The 19,545-nt window shown below is 43.4% G+C and overlaps 1 protein-coding gene across 1 annotated transcript in view; it reads left to right on the forward strand.

The window, feature by feature from the left end:
* Window positions 1-19,545, forward strand: part of NUP107 (nucleoporin 107) — a 161,048-nt gene that overhangs the window by 21,361 nt on the left and 120,142 nt on the right. The window contains exons 6-10 of the mRNA XM_077265241.1: window positions 2,202-2,305; window positions 6,757-6,884; window positions 14,375-14,423; window positions 15,732-15,803; window positions 19,241-19,329. Coding sequence (XP_077121356.1) covers window positions 2,202-2,305; window positions 6,757-6,884; window positions 14,375-14,423; window positions 15,732-15,803; window positions 19,241-19,329 — 442 coding nt within the window. The remainder of the gene's footprint in view (window positions 1-2,201; window positions 2,306-6,756; window positions 6,885-14,374; window positions 14,424-15,731; window positions 15,804-19,240; window positions 19,330-19,545) is intronic.

The raw sequence follows: 19,545 nt of genomic DNA on the forward strand, positions 1-19,545 counted from the left end.
CTCAATGCGTGCGATAACAGGAGCTGCAGGGGTCATGCTGTATTATGGCATTATGTGAGATTTATATGACGGTATTATGTGATCTGTATGGTGGTATTATGCTTGATCAGTATTGTGAGAATTATATGGTGGTATTGTGTGTGATCTATATGGCGGTATTATGTGAGAACACTGGCAGCATTATGTGTGATCTATATTGCGGTATTATGTGAGAACACTATGGCGGTATTATGTGAGAACACTATGGCAGTATTATGTGTGATCTATATGGCGGTATGTGAGAACACTGGCGGTATTATGTGTGATCTATATGATGGTATTATGTGAGAACTGTATGACAGTATTGTGTGAACTATTTGATAGTATTGTGTGTGATCTATATGGCGGTATTATGTGTGATCTATATGGTGGTATTGTGAGAACTGTATGACAGTATTGCGTGATCTATTTGATAGTATTGTGTGTGATCTATATGGCGGTATTATGTGTGATCTATATGGCGGTATTATGTGTGATCTATATGACGTTATTATGTGAGAACACCATGGCAGTATTATCGTCAGAAAGCAGACCCATTCTAGGGTGGTCCTAGCCTAGCACCTGCACACGGGTCTGGGGTAATAGAGGGGGCAGCATGACCTCCAGTTAGGTGCCGTCAGGGGAGGGCTGGTGAGGCAGCTGAAGAGATGGGTCTCATTTTTATCGTTACTATATGGCTACATTTCCTTCCCAGTGTCACCCCGTACTTCGCCTGTCGCCTCGCTTTCACACATCGCCAGGACAGGATGGAGAAGACAGGATCTGAGGAGGGGAATGGGGTCTGCATGCAAAGTCTGGATCAGAACAGGCCATCAATCCACAGAAATGTTTCCTGGATTTCTGTGGAGCAGACGGTCCATCCACGTGTATAAAAGACAGTGCTCTATGTACAATCCCTGGCTGCTCCGTGCACCAAACAGCCCCCCCCCCCCCCCCCATAGACCAGCACACTGCTCTCCTGAAATACTCTGTGATGCTGTCACCCTGCTCCCTCCACCACATATCTCCCAGAATCCTTGCTGCCTGCCATCCTCGGTGACTGTCTACTTGTCAGTATAAGGCTGCTTTCACACTAGCGTCGGTACAGGGCCCGCGCGCTGCGTCAGGCCGACATACCGACGCATGCTGTGAAATAAATGCCCGACGTGGGCAGCGGAAGCAGTCTTACGACGCTTCCGCTGCCCCATTGCAAGGTATGGGGAGGAAGGGGCGGAGTTCCGGCTGCGCATGCGCGGTCGAAAATGGCGGACTCGACGCACAAAAGAAGTTACATGTAACTTTTTTTGTGGCGGCGGTCCGCCAAAACACGACGCAACTGTCGCACGACGGTTGCGACATGTGGCAATGCGTCAGTAATGTTAGTCTAGGGGAAAAAACGCATCCTGCAGACAACTTTGCAGGATGTGTTTTTTCTCCTGATCGACGCATTGCAACGTACAGCCAACAACGCTAGTGTGAAAGTGGCATAAGGCTGCCGTCACACTAGCAGTATTTGGTCAGTATTTTCCATCAGTATTTCTCAGCCAAAACCAGGAGTGGGTGATAAATACAGAACTGGTGCATATGTTTCTATTATACTTTTCCTCTAATTGTTCCACTCCTGGTTTTGGCTTACAAATACTGATGTAAAATACTGACCAAATACTGCTAGTCACCAACAAAATGGCTGCTCACTGGGTTCCTGAATATCATCCTCTCTTATCCCTTAGCAAACACCCAGAAGGGGAGGAGAGGAGACATCACACACGTCAGCAGACTCCGCCCATAATTACTGCAGTGCTGTAATGTGAGCTAGTTGTACACTAGGTTTTTCTGAAATTTCAGCAGCTGCTCCCCCTAGTGTTTAAAAGTGGAAATTCCAAAACTTTTCAAATTATTTTTCATATTTTACTAAATTATAAACAAATGATAATATTTTTTAAGAAAATGTAAACATTAAATCTTTACATTTTTACAATTGCTGTCAAAAAATTTTTTTGATGGCACCTTCCCTTTAAAGGAAAAGATTAAATCTTCAATAAAGATTGAAGTTTGCAGTCTTTGGCATCAATGCACCAGTTGAAATGTATAAAAAAATAAATATTTAAAAACGAAAACTGATATGCATGTAAGAAATAAATGAGATGGACTCCTCTCACATTTCACTTTTTTTGTTTAATTAGCAACAATGAGTCTGTATCAGGAATTCCTGAAGTCATTTCAGAAGCTTCCTTCCACTGCAGTTTTTGACCTTGTGGAAGAGTATGAAAACATGTGCAGTGACCAAGTAGGTATACATGAATACATTTGCAGTTTTGTATCTTGCTCGGATGTGTGGCCCATTTAGTGGCTTTTCAGATCCTTGTGCTACAATGTGACTTGCACTACCACTATATGTGAATATAATTAGTTGCCTAATACCAGCTTCAGATTCATATTTCATGTTTAGCATTTTAGCGCTGTATGATGTACATATCTGTCATGAGTAAATGTCACTTTGTTTACCATGAAAGATACGTACCTTATTTTTTTGGACTATGAGATGCATTTTTAAACAAGAAAAACTTTGCTAAAAAGTACGCACATGTTATAGTCCAGAGGCAGCTTCCTGTGATGGAGGAGAAAGCATTCTTCCTGATCACTGCGAGAAGTGCTCTTTGTTTCTGCCCAACACTAATCTATGTGATCAGTGCACAGCAGGAGATGAAGTTTATTGGGACCTGAGCAGTCTGCAGGAGATAAGAAGCTGAAGGACCTTGCACCCAATTAACTAAAGGACCTTTTAGGTCATGTGATCAGTCACATTACCTGAAAGTTGATCGGGCGGCCGTTCCTTCACCTGCTCTGTTTGTGCAGCCTCTGTTCAGGCCCTGATCAAGAACTGCAAGATGTGGTAATGTATTGTGTAAGTAATTGTGTGTGTGTGTGTCAGGGAAAATGTAAGGCACACCTCGTGAAGGTATACAATAAAAATTGTGGCGAGGGGCGTTGGTCGCACTCGCCTCTGGTTAGTTGTGCAGGTCGGGCACAAAACTGAGCAAAGCAACATGGTTCTCCTGAATCGCTGCTGCACCGTCCACCAGCCTCAGACTCCTAGCACTATAATCGTAATATCAAAGAAGTGAGGCAAGGTAAAAGGGCGGGTATCATCAGGGTGCTGCGAGATAGGGGACCAGCCAGACCAAGTGAAGGCAAACTATTTAATCAACACTACTTGTTTCAGAGACTGTTGGTCACCTTCTCAGGCGAGTACCTAATGGTATCAGCCTTTTCACTTCACCTCTCTTCTCTATGTGCATGTAGCAGAGCTATGTGTGTCTCTGTGCAATGTAGCATAGCTGTGTGTATATGTGCATATATAGGAGAACTGTGTGTATAATACACACTGCAGAGAGACACTAACAGTAAATGTATTACTTCCTATTCAACCCTAGTGCGTAATGAGCCATACACTATACACACACGTTGTCAAAATTGTTGGTTCCCCTCTTTTAATGACAGAAGAACCCACAATGGTCACAGAAATAACTTGAATCTGACAAAAGTAGTAATAAAAAATCTATGAAAATGAACAAATAAAAGTCAGACATTGCTTTTCAACCAAGCTTCCACAGAATTTTAAAAAAATAAAATAAAACTCATGAAATAGTCCTGGACAGAAATGATGGTACTCTTAACGTATTATTTTGTTGTACAACCTTTTGGGGCAATCACTGCAATCAAATGATCCCTGTAACTGTCAATGAGATTTCTGCACATCTCGACAGGTATTTTCGCCCACTCCTCAAGAGCAAACTGCTCCAGTTGTCTCGTGTTTGAAGGATGCCTTTTCCAGACGGCATGTTTCAGATCTTTCCAAAGATGCTCAATAGGATTTAGGTCAGGGCTCATAGAAGGCCACTTCAGAATAGTCCAGTGTTTTCCTCTTAGCCATTCTTGGGTGTTTTTAGCTGTGTGTTTTGGGTCATTATCTTGTTGCGAGACCCATGACCTGAAACCAAGCTTTCTGACACTGGGCAGCACATTTCTCTCTAGAATCCCTTGATAGTCTTGAGATTTCATTGTACCCTGCACAGATTCTAGACACCCAGAGCCAGATGCAGCAAAGCAGCCCCAGAACATAACAGAGCCTCCTCCATGTTTCACAGTAGGGACAGTGTTCTTTTCTTGATATGCTTCATTTTTCCATCTGTGATTAAAGAGCTGATGTGCCTTGCCAAAAAGTTCCATTTTTGTCTCATCTGTCCATAGGACATTCCCCCAGAAGCTTTGTGGCTTGTCAACATGAAGTTTGGCAAATTCCAGTCTGGCTTTTTTATGATTTTGGTTTTTTTATCATGAAGTCCAATTTGGCTCATACAACGACGGATGGTGCGATCTGACACTGATGTTCCTTGAGCTTAAAGTTCACCTTTAGGCTATGTGCACACGTTCAGGATTTCTTGCAGAAATTTCCTGAGTAAAACAGGACATTTTCTGCAAGAAATCCGCATGCGTTTTTCTCGCGTTTTTACTGCGTTTTTGGTGCGGTTTTTTTTGCGGATTTTTCCGGAGGTTCTCAATGCAATAATATAGTGGGAAATCCGCAAAATTAATGAACATGCTGCGTTTTTTACCACGATGCGTTTTTTTTTTTGTGTGGAAAAAAAACGCAGCATGTGCACAAAAATTGCGGAATGCATTCTAAATGATGGGATGCATAATGTATGCGGGTTTTTTGCGTTTTTATAGCGAAAAAACGCAAAAAATAACGCCAAAAATCTTCAACGTGTGCACACAGCCTTATGTGCAACTGTAGTCACAGGAATATCAAGCTGCTTGGAGATGGTCTTATAACTTTTACCTTTGATATGCTTGTCTATAATTTTCTTTCTAATCTCCTGAGACAACTTTTTCTTTTTCTTCCTCTGGTCCATGTTGAGTGTGATACACACCATGTCCCCAAACAGCACAGTGAGTATCTGTAGCCCTATATACAGGCCCACTCACTGATTCCAAGATTGTAGACCCCTGTGATGCTAGTTAGTGGACACACCTTGATTTAACATGTCCCTTTTGTCACATTTTTTCAGGGGTATCATTACTTCTGTCCAGGCTTATTTCATAAGTTTTATTTTATTTTTTTTTAATTCTGTGGAAGCATGGTTGAAAAGCAATGTCTGACTTTCATTTGTTCATTTTCATAGATTTTTATTTTATTACCGTATTTTTCGGATTATAAGACTCCACTTTTTCCCCCAAATTTGGGGGAAAAAATGGGGGTGCGTCTTATAATGTGGGTATACCTTACCGGCCGCAGGCTGGGATGAGGGGGTGTTCGGATGTGCGATGCGGCGTGCCGCTGCGGGTGTCAGGTGCTGCGGGGGACTCTGCTGTCATCTTATGAAAGCCCAGCGCCCCCGCAGTGACATGGTTTCATATGGGGTGGACTGGACTCTGGGGAAAATGGCTGACGTGCCCAGATGGAGATCTCGGGATATGAGATCTCAGTGCTGAGGTAATATGTGACGTATATTCCAAAAAATACTATATATTATTCTGATAATAAAACCTCTTTATCGTTGTGGTGGGCAGAAGGAACCTGACTTATATACATGGTTGGGCTCAAGGTGTTACTGCTAGAATTGGTATTCATGTTGATTCTTTCCTGCTGTTAAAGAGACTGCTGTCAATAATGACAGCGGCACATGATGAGTTTCACATAGGGAGAGTGCTCTGGTAACTGGAAGCCTAACAATGGCTACCTGTCAGTCAAAAATTGACAGAAAAATGAAAAAGTAACAGGTCTCATAAAATGGTGATAGCAACAATTTTTTTATTTTCTTACTCCGAATATAAGAAAACAAAATTGACAAGTTTAATATTGCCGTAATTAAACAGACCTGGATACAAAACAAAAAACATAAATCATGATTTGGGGTTTGTGGATGGAAAAAAAAATACTGCTCTTGTTCGAAGGGAAGGAAAAAACGAAAATGCAAAAATGATTGGCTGCGGTGGAAAGGGGTTACATATATTATGCCTTTTTTTATAATATATATAATGTTGCAACTTTCACATTTGCCAGTATGCCTAATTTTAGATTCACTGTTCCTGCTCTGTACAGCAATTTTCAGCAGTTTCTTTATCATCACAAACAAGATTACAATAACCGTATCAGTAGGGTCAGAGTCTGTCTGTCTATTGCTGCAAAATTCTTTGTGTGCAACAGTAAGTTTAGGCTTAATGGCAAGTGTGAAAATTGCGAGACATTAATCTTTGTATAGTTGTGTAAATAATAATAAAAAAAATCATCAAACATTTTAAACAAATTGTATTTAAAATAAAAACCTTACATGAACAGGCTGTGTGCACACGTTGCAGATTTGGTACGTTTGTCACTGTTTTTCTTCTCTGCGCAGATTTGTGCCAAAACGAGATACCAGCACAGTGATTGAGAAACCTGAAGTATCAGGCATTTCAATTCTCTGTGCGTCTTTGCCTGCGTTTTTCCTGCCAAAAGATGGAGAAATGGTGCAGACAATTTACTCGACATGTGCACAATACCCCTGGTCATTTTCTCATGTCTCCTGCTGTTTGATGGGTTTTGCAAAAGACAATTGCAACATGGATAACCCAATTTGCAATGCAATGGGAGTTGAATAATTTTGATTGCAACTGTAGTACTACCAAGTGGCTGTCCTTGCTGCTATAAGTAAAGTATGAAAGAAAAAAATCTTTATTTTAATTAACTTTTAGGTTATTTTACTGAAAAAGATTGCCAATCGAGTCACTCCAGGGCAGCAAAAGTTTTCTAAAACGGCCAGTGTCTTATGGCTACTTCAGCAAGAAATGGTAACCTGGAGGCTAATTGCATCTCTATACAGGTTTGTCAACTCTCTCTCCTTTTTTGCTAAGATTTACTAGTGTATCACACATTCTATATTGCTGATTTGGAGAACTTAAATTCATTTTTGTTTACAGCATCAATCTTACCACAGGGCAGATATGATATATACTCTGTGGTTCTGGCTCATTGTCAGTGTTACAGATCCTTTCCAAGTTCTTTTTTGCGGTTTAGATCTGGGCTATGTATTAAATTGTTTTACTGAATTTGTTTTTTCTTCTGTGTTCAAAGCACCTTCTTTTTAATATATTCTGTAACTGTCATCTAAAGTGGTATATCAGCTGCAAATTGGCTTAAAAGTTGAAGCTTCACTGCAGATGTTTATAAGTGCTTATAAACTATATTACCGTATATACTCGAGTATAAGCCGACCCGAGTATAAGCCGACCCCCCCCCCCCCTAATTTTGCCACAAAAAACTGGGAAAACTTAATGACTCGAGTATAAGCCTAGGGTGGGAAATGCAGCAGCTACCGGTAAATGTCAAAAGTAAAAATAGATACCAATAAAAGTAATATTAATTGAGACATCAGTAGGTTGTGTTTTTTGAATATCCATATTGAATCAGGAGCCCCATATAATGCTCCATACAGTTTATGATGGGCCCCATAAGATGCTCCATATTAAAATATGCCCCATATAATCCTGCATAAAGGTTAATAATGGCCCCATAACATGCTCCATAGACACATTTGCCGAATATAATGCTGCACAAATGTTGATTATGGCCCCATAAGATGCTCCATAAAGATATTTGCCTCATATAGTGCTGCACAAACGTTGATTATGGCCCCATACAGACACTTGCCCCATATATTGCGGCACAAACGTTATGGCCCCATATAGTGCTGCACAAACGTTATGGCCCCCATATAGTGCTACACAAACGTTATGGCCCCCATATAGTGCTGCACAAACGTTATGGCCCCCATATAGTGCTGCACAAACGTTATGGCCCCCATATAGTGCTGCACAAATGTTATGGCCCCCATATAGTGCTGCACAAACGTTATGGCTCCCATATAGTGCTGCACAAACGTTATGGCCCCCATATAGTGCTGCACAAATGTTATGGCCCCCATATAGTGCTGCACAAACGTTATGGCTCCCATATAGTGCTGCACAAACGTTATGGCTCCCATATAGTGCCGCACAAACGTTATGGCCCCCATATAGTGCTGCACAAACGTTATGGCCCCCATATAGTGCTGCACAAACGTTATGGCCCCCATATAGTGCTGCACAAACGTTATGGCCCCCATGTAGTGCTGCACAAACGTTATGGCCCCCATATAGTGCTGCACAAACGTTATGGCCCCCATATAGTGCTGCACAAACGTTATGGCCCCCATATAGTGCTGCACAAACGTTATGGCCCCCATATAGTGCTGCACAAACGTTATGGCCCCCATATAGTGCTGCACAAACGTTATGGCCCCCATATAGTGCTGCACAAACGTTATGGCCCCCATATAGTGCTGCACAAACGTTATGGCCCCCACATAGTGCTGCACAAACGTTATGGCCCCATAAGATGCTGCATACAGACAATTGCCCCATTTGCTGTTGCTGCGATAAAAAAAAAAAAAAATCACATACTCCCCTCTCCGTCGCTCAGGCCCCTGGCACTTCCAATATTCACCTGCTCCTCGTTCCGGCGCCGCTCCATCCAGCAGGTGAGTATAACAGGCAGCGCAGCGCTGCGCGATATTCACCTGCTCCTCGTTCCGGTGCCACTCCAACTTCCGCACTGACGTTCAGGCAGAGGGCGCGCACTAACCACGTCACCGTGCCCTCTGACCTGAGCGTCACTGCTGAAGATGGAGCGGCAGCTGGAACGAGGAGCAGGTGAATATCGTGCAGCGCTGCGCTCGCTTTTATACTCACCTGCTCCTGGCACTGTGAAGTCCCTGCTTCCCCGCAGCTTCTTCCTTTACCGCTCATTACAGTAATGAATATGCGGCTCCACCTCTATGGGAAATGGAGCCGCATATTCATTACTGTAATGAGCGGTACCATGTGACCGCTCACTACAGGAAGAAACTTCCAGCGCCGGGGAAGCCAGGGACCTGCAGGGACCGCGCCAGGAGCAGGTGAGTATAATTAGACAGCCCCGCTCCCCCTCCCCTGCTGACCCCTGGGTATGACTCGTGTATAAGCCGAGGGGGAAACTTTCAGCCCAAAAAAATGGGCTGAAAATCTCGGCTTATACTCGAGTATATAGGGTACTTTATATAAAACTAGCTGAAGATCCCGGCGTTGCCCAGGCATAGTAACTAACTGTGGTTAGTTATAACAAATTATAATGATTATATTGCACGTAAAGCACAGCTTTTCTCTTTTATAGTGGCCTCCTCCGGCAGCACCTCACACTCCTCTTCCATATACAATTGGAAACACTTGATCCCAAGAGAAATTGCACTAATTGCAATAAAGCGTATACACATATCTGCATTTGAGGATGTGAATGATTTTCCTCACCAACTCTTGCCATGATACTATAGGCATAGAAGTCCATGGCTGACACTTTTTCCCTGAAGGGTTGCCTGTTGCATGATTTGTCTGAGGTATTTCAAAGTGATAGCCATCCTGTCCCTGCCAAAAGATAATTGGATGTTGCAGTGCATCATAGGACCTGTGAGTTTCTGCCACCCATTGCAAACCATTGTTCCTTGTCTGAAGCACAGTGTCACGCAGGGCCGGACTGGCCATCTGGCAATTCTGGCAAATGCCAGAAGGGCCTGTCTGGTCATGGGCCACCTTGTCTGCAATGTTGTTAACAGAATTGGTGTTCTTAAGACATCCATACTGTTAAGAGTTGTGACGGAGCACAAAGTCGCTGATTCGGTCACTTACCCCAGCAGGCCACCGGTATCATTAGATATATTGGTCTTGCAGGAAATCTTGCTTTCCTCTATCCAGGGTAATATTAGTAATATATCCCATCTAGTGCTTGGGGATGGGGACAACATGGGCCTGTGTTATTTCAAATGCCAGGACTGAATTTTAGCCCCAGTCCGTACCTGGTGTCACGGCTGTGAAACTGATAACCCATGATCAAAATAGCTACCTTATCAAATGTGGGGGCATTGAAACGCCGCTGATGCTCACCTTGCGGTGTTTAGTCAGCTCTGATGACAACCTTGTAATCGTCATTTGGCATGCATTCAGGTGCAGTCTTGAAAAGTTGAACATAAGGATTGTTTAAGTGAAGGAAGTGCTGCAAATGAGTGACAATATCAAAGCGAGTGTTTATTCGGACTCCCATGACAGCACCACGAGAGAGGGGATCCGCCCCTTTAGGAACAGGAAACCCACAGATACAAAAGGGCGGCACCTCTCCCACGCATCAGTTGGTTTCCTGTTCCTAACGGGACGGGATCCTACAGATTTTCAAAAGGATCCCAGGCCGGCCGGCCGACTCAGGTAGCGAGGGGGTCTCCTACCTCGGCCGGTGCGGAATCCCTGGTAGATGTCGCAATGGTCCTGGCAGGGCTGCGTATGGGCGACATTCCAGCAGAGAGCGGTCACCGGTGGTGTCCTGACTCTAGACCAGCGCCGCGTGAGTATGTCCCCTGGGTCCCCTCCTTCTGGGTGCTGGGGTCTCAGGTATGCGACGATGCGGGGCGCCATCCGGAGGTGCTGCGGCTCTGTCCGGCGTCCTCGCCGCTCTGTGCGCTGAGGGGGACAACCGGGTGGCAGTCTCCTATATAAATCATCAAGGAGGGACACACTCCGAGGCTCTGATGCAGATCACAGATCGTCTCCTCCGGATGGCAGAAGAGAATTTACAATCTTTGACTGCTCTGCACATCACAGGAAAAGACAACGTAAAAGCGGACTTTCTCAGCCGCAATGTTCTAAAGCAAGGAGAATGGTCTCTAAACGGAGACATCTTCAGACAGATTGTACGCTTGTGGGGTCAACCGGTAGTGGACCTATTTGCCACAAGAGAAAACAAAAAAGTAAAAAACTTTTGTTCCCTAAATCCCAGGGAAAATCCACTGGCAGTGGATGCATTCCTCATAAAATGGGATTTTTCTCTGGCCTACGCCTTCCCGCCACTGAACCTACTACCTCTAGTGGTGAGGAAGGTCAGAGAAGATCGTGCGAGACTCATTCTGATTGCTCCCTTTTGGCCCAGGAGAACCTGGTTTTCATGGCTCAGGATGATGTCAGTGGGCGATCCCTGGGTACTTCCAGACATCCCAAATTTGCTCTCCCAGGGGCCGATACTCCATCCACAAGTGAAGGGACTTCATTTGATGGCTTGGAGTTTGAGCGGTCATTGTTAGAAAATAAAGGCTTCTCTCCTAAATTAGTCGATACCCTTTTAAGAAGTAGAAAGCCAATAACAACAAGGATCTACTCCAGAACCTGGAGAAAGTTCTTAATTTCCTCAGAATTTAATATTAATGACGGTGTACCAATACGTCAAATATTGGAATTTTTGCAAAGAGGGTTAGAGTTAAAACTCTCCACAAGCACATTAAAAGTACAAGTTTCTGCACTTGGGGCCCTGTTCTCATGTAATATTGCGGGAAACTACTGGGTGTCGAGATTCATTAAGGCGGTCGGTAGAATTAGACCACTTTATAGAAACAAAATGGTACCATGGGATTTAAATCTTGTCCTTTCTTCTTTGACAAAACCCCCTTTTGAGCCGTTGAATGAAGCCTCAGTCAGGATGTTGTCTCTCAAAACAGCTTTCCTAATAGCTATAACATCAGCTCGTAGGATAGGAGACATCCAGGCACTCTCTAGACTTCCCCCGTATATAGAATTTCTCCAGGATAGAGTTATCCTTAGACCGGACCTAGCCTACTTACCAAAAGTAGTATCACAGTTTCACAGATCGCAGGAAATAGTTTTACCTTCATTTATCCCTAATCCGTCTAACCCTAAAGAAAGGGAGCTCCATACCTTAGATGTCAGGAGATGCCTTCTTCAATATATCTTGGTCACTAATGATTGGAAGAAGGACAATGCGCTATTCCTGTCCTTCCAAGGTCCAAGGAAAGGGGCTAGAGCATCTAAATACATATTAGCTAAATGGATTAGGGAGGCTATCTCTCTTGCTTACACGACAGGTGGGGGTCCGGCTCCGCAGAATCTGAGGGCACATTCCACCCGAGCCATGGCGTCATCCTGGGCAGAGAGGTCTGGAGTGTCGGTCGACCAGATATGTAAGGCGGCCACATGGTCATCCCCTTCCACCTTTTTCAAACACTATAGATTGGACTTGGGGTTCTCTTCAGATCTCACCTTCGGGTTAAGGGTGCTGCAGGCTGTGGTCCCTCCCTAAAAATGGCTTACATCTCTGTAAATCTCTCGTGGTGCTGTCATGGGAGTCCGAATAAAGCATTAAGCTACTTACGGGTAGCGGCATTTTTCGGAGGCCCATGACAGCACCCTTAGTTCCCTCCCTTTTCACATGGGGTTGCACATCTTGAAGTGATAGATAATGTAAAGAAGAAATGTTATCTTCTCACGTGTGTTACTTTATTAAAGTCATTGTGTTCAATTGTATGCAATATTGTGTTTGCTTGTCATTAACTGCGGTAGTCCTCTCAGGCTCTGTAATCCAACTGATGCGTGGGAGAGGTGCCGCCCTTTTGTATCTGTGGGTTTCCTGTTCCTAAAGGGGCGGATCCCCTCTCTCGTGGTGCTGTCATGGGCCTCCGAAAAATGCCGCTACCCGTAAGTAGCTTAATGCTTTGGAATTAAAGAGCATCTCTGCTGAGCCTCTGCTTCTACATTTCCCATGAAGTAGAGTTGAAGAAATTGAGGTTCTTTTCCTTGTAATTTAGGCAGTGAGTCAATTGAGTGGTAAATCTGTCCTTGAACTTTGAATGTGGGCATAAATCCAGTTTAAAAAACTTCTCTTTTTGCACCAAATGATCTCATTTGTACTTCCTGATGGGGCTATGTGGAGTGGGTGTGGCTTGATACATGCACACACATACATACTCCTCTTTATACATATATAGATAGTCCATTCTACGTGACGTATTGTTCAGCAATCCAACAACAGGTTTAGTTTCATCTGGTGAAGTGTTCTCATTGTTTCTACAGTAGCGCAATGTCACCTGCATCCCAGCTTCTTGGTTGTGCACTGCTGAAGATTAACAGTATTGACCAGCAGCATGGTTGCGCCAAAGCGCAGAAGCATTGATGCTGCTGAATCCAGCAAGCTTCAAAGCAGTCTCTTACCGGCTTGTGCTCCTTACCGAATTATCTGGCTACTCTGAGACTCCATTATATCCAGTAATATAGGGAACAAATTGTAAGCCATAGAATTAACTCCTTCCTGTCATTGAAAGTACTGACAAATCCAGTATTGAGTACCTGCTTTTAGAACTCAGCCTGCATCATTCCTAGGAGATGAAGGCTGTGTTGTAGAGCCAGCATCTGCGTCTAACAGTAGAACCATGTCCTCTGCTGTTATCCCCTTATATGCCACTGTCCATCTCTGACCACGGGTGCAAAACGGAAACCTGGCATCTGGAGGCCTAGTTTAGGTCCCTATGACAATACTACTGTGAATTTTTTTTCTCCTATATACTGTGATATTGCAGTATACAGTATAAGAAGACGAAAGAAGTTGTTAAAAAATATATTTATGTATATGTCTATATTTCCAAATCATTCGCTTTCTCCACCATTAAAGAATGAATAGCTAAAATGTAGAAAAACTAATATCATTGCTTCTGTAAAAGTTAGATCTATCAAGATGTTGAAGTAATCAAATTGGTAAATTCCATGGAGGGATGAAAGTCAAAATGGCAAAATTGTTTTTTTTTTTTTGTTTTGTCGACACGAAAAATACAATAAAAAGCAATCCAAGCCTAGTGTCTATCCCAAAATGATTTCAATAAAACGGCTGCGTGTCATGCAAAAAGCAAGTTCTCGCACAGCTCCATCAATGTAAAAAAAACAAAATGTACCAGATACTAAAATGGCAACACAAATGTTCTGATTTTTGTCACCACATAACCAAGCTTATATAGTTATTTTTTTTTTTTTTATCAGCTTAATTTTACTGACTTGGAGAATCAGATTGCCAGGTAGTTTTAATCACACAGTAAACCCAAAAAGCAATTGCAGAATTTTTTTTTTTTTTTTTTGTACAATTTTAGTGCACTTGGACATTTTTTTTCCCGTTCTCCGGCACATTGAATGGGTAAACTACAAGTCGTTGCGCAATAAAATAAGCTCAAACAATGGCTATGCCAATAAAAACTGAATACGGTAGTTATGGCTCTTTGAAGGTGCGGAAAATGGAAAGCAGGAGGTCGACCAGTCAGAAAGGGACTAATAATCCCTAGATTCTTGACAAGATGATAAAGATGATATATGTTGCCTGGTAAATCACAAGGTTGCATGTTTCACAAGCACTTTGCTATTTCAAACATTAAGACCATTAGACAGTCTCTTTTAAGCTTTTTTTCCCCTTTTTTTTTTTTCTTAGGGATCGGATACAGTCTGCATTAGAAGATGAAAATATGTTTGATGTTGTGGTAAGTTTTCTTTCTATCGAGCATTAAGTCTTTTTAACATAACTTTCTCTTCTAAAGATATATTAAGAAATTAGAGTCAAAATTGAATTCTCTGCATAACCTTTGCTTGTTTTCACAAAGCCAAAGGCTTAAATAATAAATTGACTTGCCTTCAGCTGCTACCATGTCATAATCCATGTGCACTAAGAATTTTAGCATTGTTAACCTGTTAGTTATCAGACCTGAATGGGCCGTCCTGACCTGACAATTTTTTTTTTTTTTTGCTCTGTGGAGTAGCCATAATTTGTAATTACCGGCAATTGTTTTTCGTTGATATGGCTGTATGAAACTGTGTTTTATGCAGGACATATTGTAATTTTTTTAATATGGTTTCTGTCTGCATAGAAATAAGTTTGTAATTTTATTATTTATCTTTTTCCTGTTTCACACAAATGGAAGTGGTAATACACCACTTCTGTCTTCTCTCGCAGTTGTCTGACAGCCATAGACCTGACCTGCTCCTGCTAGATTGCAGGAGCTGTGAAGAGGACCAGTCACCAGGACAGTCCTTGCTATATTATTATTCTTGTTCCTCCCATGGGTGTTGCGGGTTTTGGCATCCAATTCATCAAGATCGGCAGTCACAACTGTCTTTATGAAGAGCTGTGGTGCAGTCAGATGCTCCGGATTCATTGAGAGGCACATGCCTCTTAAAGAAATCGGAAGCGTCTGACAAGAGCTGTCTTCCTCTGTGCGCCGGACCACACATCTTACTTCAGTCAGACTGAAGCAAAATTTCTGGCATAAAAGTAAGCCCCTGCTTGCCATAAATTCGGCGAGCTGTGGTGTCTTACCCCTGTATCGCCCAACATCCCTCCATTTTGGCCAATTGGGAAAAATTGGTGTGGAAAGTTTCCAAATGTTTGCTCACCTCCCGAGTCACGCAAAAATGTTGCAAAGTATGAATTTCACCTCTTATTGGATGCTGGCTAACTATTGTGTTTTTGTTTATTTTGAAGAATTTGGCTATGGAAACATCAACAAATACCACATGACAAGAAAAGGCTTTAATAAATAATACAAATGGTTGACTTGGGGCTTGTATCTATAGCCATAGATAGGATTGCAGCTGAGATATGTTATGCAAAATATCTGATTGTTTAACATGTTTTGCCTATTCTCAGGGAAGCCCACCTATAGAGTACTGTGCACTAGGCAGAATGTTGTGTGGATGCTACCTTAGATCAGGCTTCATAGTCTGACACATCTGCTTTAATTTGTTGTAATGAGTGTATTTTTTTATTTTTTTTATAAATTTCTCTTCATCAGGCACCAAATGCCAGTGAAAAAATTATTATGGACAAATTATTCGAGCGGGATTCACTTGTAAGACAGAGCCAGGTATGTTGGTGTCCTTCGAGGGACCAGTAAAATTTGTATATTTATTAAATAAATAACTTTGTTCCTCCAGTAGTATACCTGTTAAATGAGATGGAGACTTTTGTGAATTTTTTTTACGTGTTTGGGGCTCTTTAATTTTGATTGGCACGTGTCAAATTCTGAGACGCACCTATTGCTCAAAAGACCTCTTAGAGGTGTGCAGGTTAGGAGACAGAAGTTCGCAACTCTTGCCTGAGTTACGAGCACACAGCAGGGTATGGATGTAGTAGAAAGCCTATGACTTTCTACTGTGTTTGAAAAAAATGTTCCTCAAACTTCACTTACTGCTTAAAACTTTGTACCCACTATTGTGGATTTGCTATGAGGTTTAGTAAGAGGGTTTCTGGTGTGTAATAAAGTGTTAATGTGTAGCTGTGTAGAACATTGTAATCACATGGCCACACAGATATTTAGGGTGTATTTCCATGTTGCAGTCATAAATAAAAATCATGGCGCTTGTTGCGATTTTCATGTGGTTTTACTACTATTTTACAAAAAACAGAGGCAAAGACTAAATATCTATAGTATAGTATTTCCACTTGTACTTTAAATAAAAAGGACCGCTATTTAGATTAACAGCAAATTAAGTTAGCAGCATACCCCCCTAGGAATAATGAAAATATTTGGAGAAGACTACAAAATATGTATTTTCTACAAACATGGAGTGGTAAAACCCACATATATAAGTAAAAAATATTTAATTTAACATAACAAATCCAAAGAGTAAACACTAAGGAATAAAAAATAAGGTCCACAGTGAAGAGTCAGTGAGGAAAAGCAGGAGTAGTTTATAATAGATAATAATCCATGTACTGTTAAAAGTCTTAATCAATAAACATTGTATGAAAGCATTACCATAATTCCAGAGGATAAGATACATGTGAAGAGAATAAGAAAGTAACGGGGTTGGAAGGAGCGCACAGGGCCACTTTACTTATGGATAAGTACTTCTTTTTGATGTCATATTCAGGAACTAACTCTTGGGACGTATAACGGTCTAGTTATAGTAGAGGCTTTGTTTCTTTTTGGCTAACCATTATTGGGATGTGATTTTTCAGTGTGGTCAATTGATTTTTAAATATGATTTCCTTATTTTAACATACTCTTCACAAATACCTTATCCATTGGAATTATGGTATTGCTTCCTTTCTAGATTTGATTATGACTTCTAACAGTGCATGGGTCTACAGTATAGCCACATTCTGCCTTTCCTCCCTCTTTTTTTTTCTGTACTGTGGACCTTGCTATTTATTTAATTTTTTTACTCTACGTCAGGGGTGGGCAATTAATTTTCCTGAGGGGCCACATGAGAGACCGTGACTGTTGTGGAGGGCTGAACCAATAGGCCGAAATTCTGCTCAATATTAATATTTTGTAATTATTATAGTGTTGATAATTCTGAACCCGAGCACAGTCCCTTCTGTATATCGCTTGAGCCCCCCCAACAGGCCTTATATGCAGCATGAGCCCCACAAAGCCTCCCCCATATGCGGCATGAGCCCCACACAGCCTCCCCCATATGCGACAGAGCCCCACACAGCCTCCCCATGTGCGGCATGAGCCCACACACAGCCTCCCCCATATACAGCATGAGCCACACACAGCCTCCCCCATATACAGCATGAGCCCCCAAAGCTTCCCCCATATGCGGCATGAGCCCCACACAGCTTCCCCATGTGCGGCATGAGCCCACACACAGCCTCCCCCATATACAGCATGAGCCACACACAGCCTCCCCCATATACAGCATGAGCCACACACAGCCTCCCCCATATACAGCATGAGCCCCCAAAGCTTCCCCCATATGCAGCATGAGCCCTACACAGCCTCCCCCATATACAGCATGAGCCACACACAGCCTCCCCCATATACAGCATGAGCCACACACAGCCTCCCCCATATACAGCATGAGCCACACACAGCCTCCCCCATATACAGCATGAGCCACACACAGCCTCCCCCATATACAGCATGAGCCACACACAGCCTCCCCCATATACAGCATGAGCCACACACAGCCTCCCCCATATACAGCATGAGCCACACACAGCCTCCCCCATATACAGCATGAGCCACACACAGCCTCCCCCATATACAGCATGAGCCACACACAGCCTCCCCCATATACAGCATGAGCCACACACAGCCTCCCCCATATACAGCATGAGCCACACACAGCCTCCCCCATATACAGCATGAGCCACACACAGCCTCCCCCATATACAGCATGAGCCCCACACAGCCTCCCCCATATACAGCATGAGCCCCACACAGCCTCCCCCATATACAGCATGAGCCACACACAGCCTCCCCATATGCGGCATGAGCCCCACACAGCCTCCCTCATATGCTGCATGAGCCCCACACAGCCTCCCCCATATGCGGCATGTGCCCCACACAGCCTCCCTATATACATTGCATGTCGCCCCCATAGCCTCCCCATGTGCAGCATGTTGCCCCCATATGCAGCACCATGTGCCGCATGTCTCCTCCATATGCAGCAGCGTGTCTCCCCCGTATGCAGCAGCGTGTCTCCCCCGTATGCAGCAGCGTGTCTCCCCCGTATGCAGCAGCGTGTTGCCCCCATATACAGCAGCATGTCGCCCCCCCCATGTGCAGCAGCAGCATGTCGCCCCCCCCATGTGCAGCAGCAGCATGTCGCCCCCCCATGTGCAGCAGCAGCATGTCGCCCCCCCCCCATGTGCAGCAGCAGCATGTCGCCCCCCCCCCATGTGCAGCAGCAGCATGTCGCCCCCCCCATGTGCAGCAGCAGCATGTCGCCCCCCCCCCCCATGTGCAGCAGCAGCATGTCGCCTGCCCCCCATGTGCTGCGGCACCATGTTGTCACCCCATGTGTGCAGCACCATGTCACCCCCATAGCCTCCCCATGCCCACCCAAATAGCCCATACACATGAGGAAAAAAACACCACATACACACCTCGGTCCTGTTAGCTGGTGCTCTGCTTTCTCTTCCTCTGGTGTGCTGACTCTCCGGAGTACACAGCTGACAAGATGAAATGACGTCATGGCGTCAGCTGTTAAACACGCTGATTGGTGGAGGAAGTGGCCGGAGGAGTCAGGAGTCAGCGGCCCAACGCAGAACCGCGGCGCACATGGAAACAGCGAGCTGGCTGGCGGGCATCGTGCGGACCGTGGACCTCTGATTTCCAGCCCCACAGCTGTCTTGAGCCGCACTTTGCCCAGATCTGCTCTACGTAATTAAAATTTTTATATTTTAAGCAAGAAAAAAAACCATTTTATTTGTGGGTTTTATGACTCTATATGTTTCTAAATAAAGTAGGCTGGACTTCCTTATTACACTTTAGACTATGTTCTGGATTACTCTCTAGGTTCTAGTTAAACTTAATAATATACATTTATTCTCTTCTCTTTTTAGCTGGTGGTAGATTGGCTGGAAAGTATTGCCAAGGATGATGTCAGTGATTTCTCTGAGAATATTGAGTTTTATGCTAAAGCAGTATACTGGTATGTAAAATATAAAAGTGAATGAGATCACTGTGTTATTAACCCCTAGTTACTGAGTCCATTTTGGCCTTTGTGATCAAGCTCTAATTCTGACATGTCACTTTATCACCAGAATGCTTCTATACATCCCGGGAATTCTGAGTCTGTTTTTTCCTGACACGATTTACTTAGTCAGTGGTTAATTTAGATCGTTTTGCATTTTTTTTAATAGAAAAT

This window comes from Ranitomeya variabilis, chromosome 5 (assembly GCF_051348905.1).
Source record: "Ranitomeya variabilis isolate aRanVar5 chromosome 5, aRanVar5.hap1, whole genome shotgun sequence".
Lineage (NCBI taxonomy): Eukaryota > Metazoa > Chordata > Amphibia > Anura > Dendrobatidae > Ranitomeya > Ranitomeya variabilis.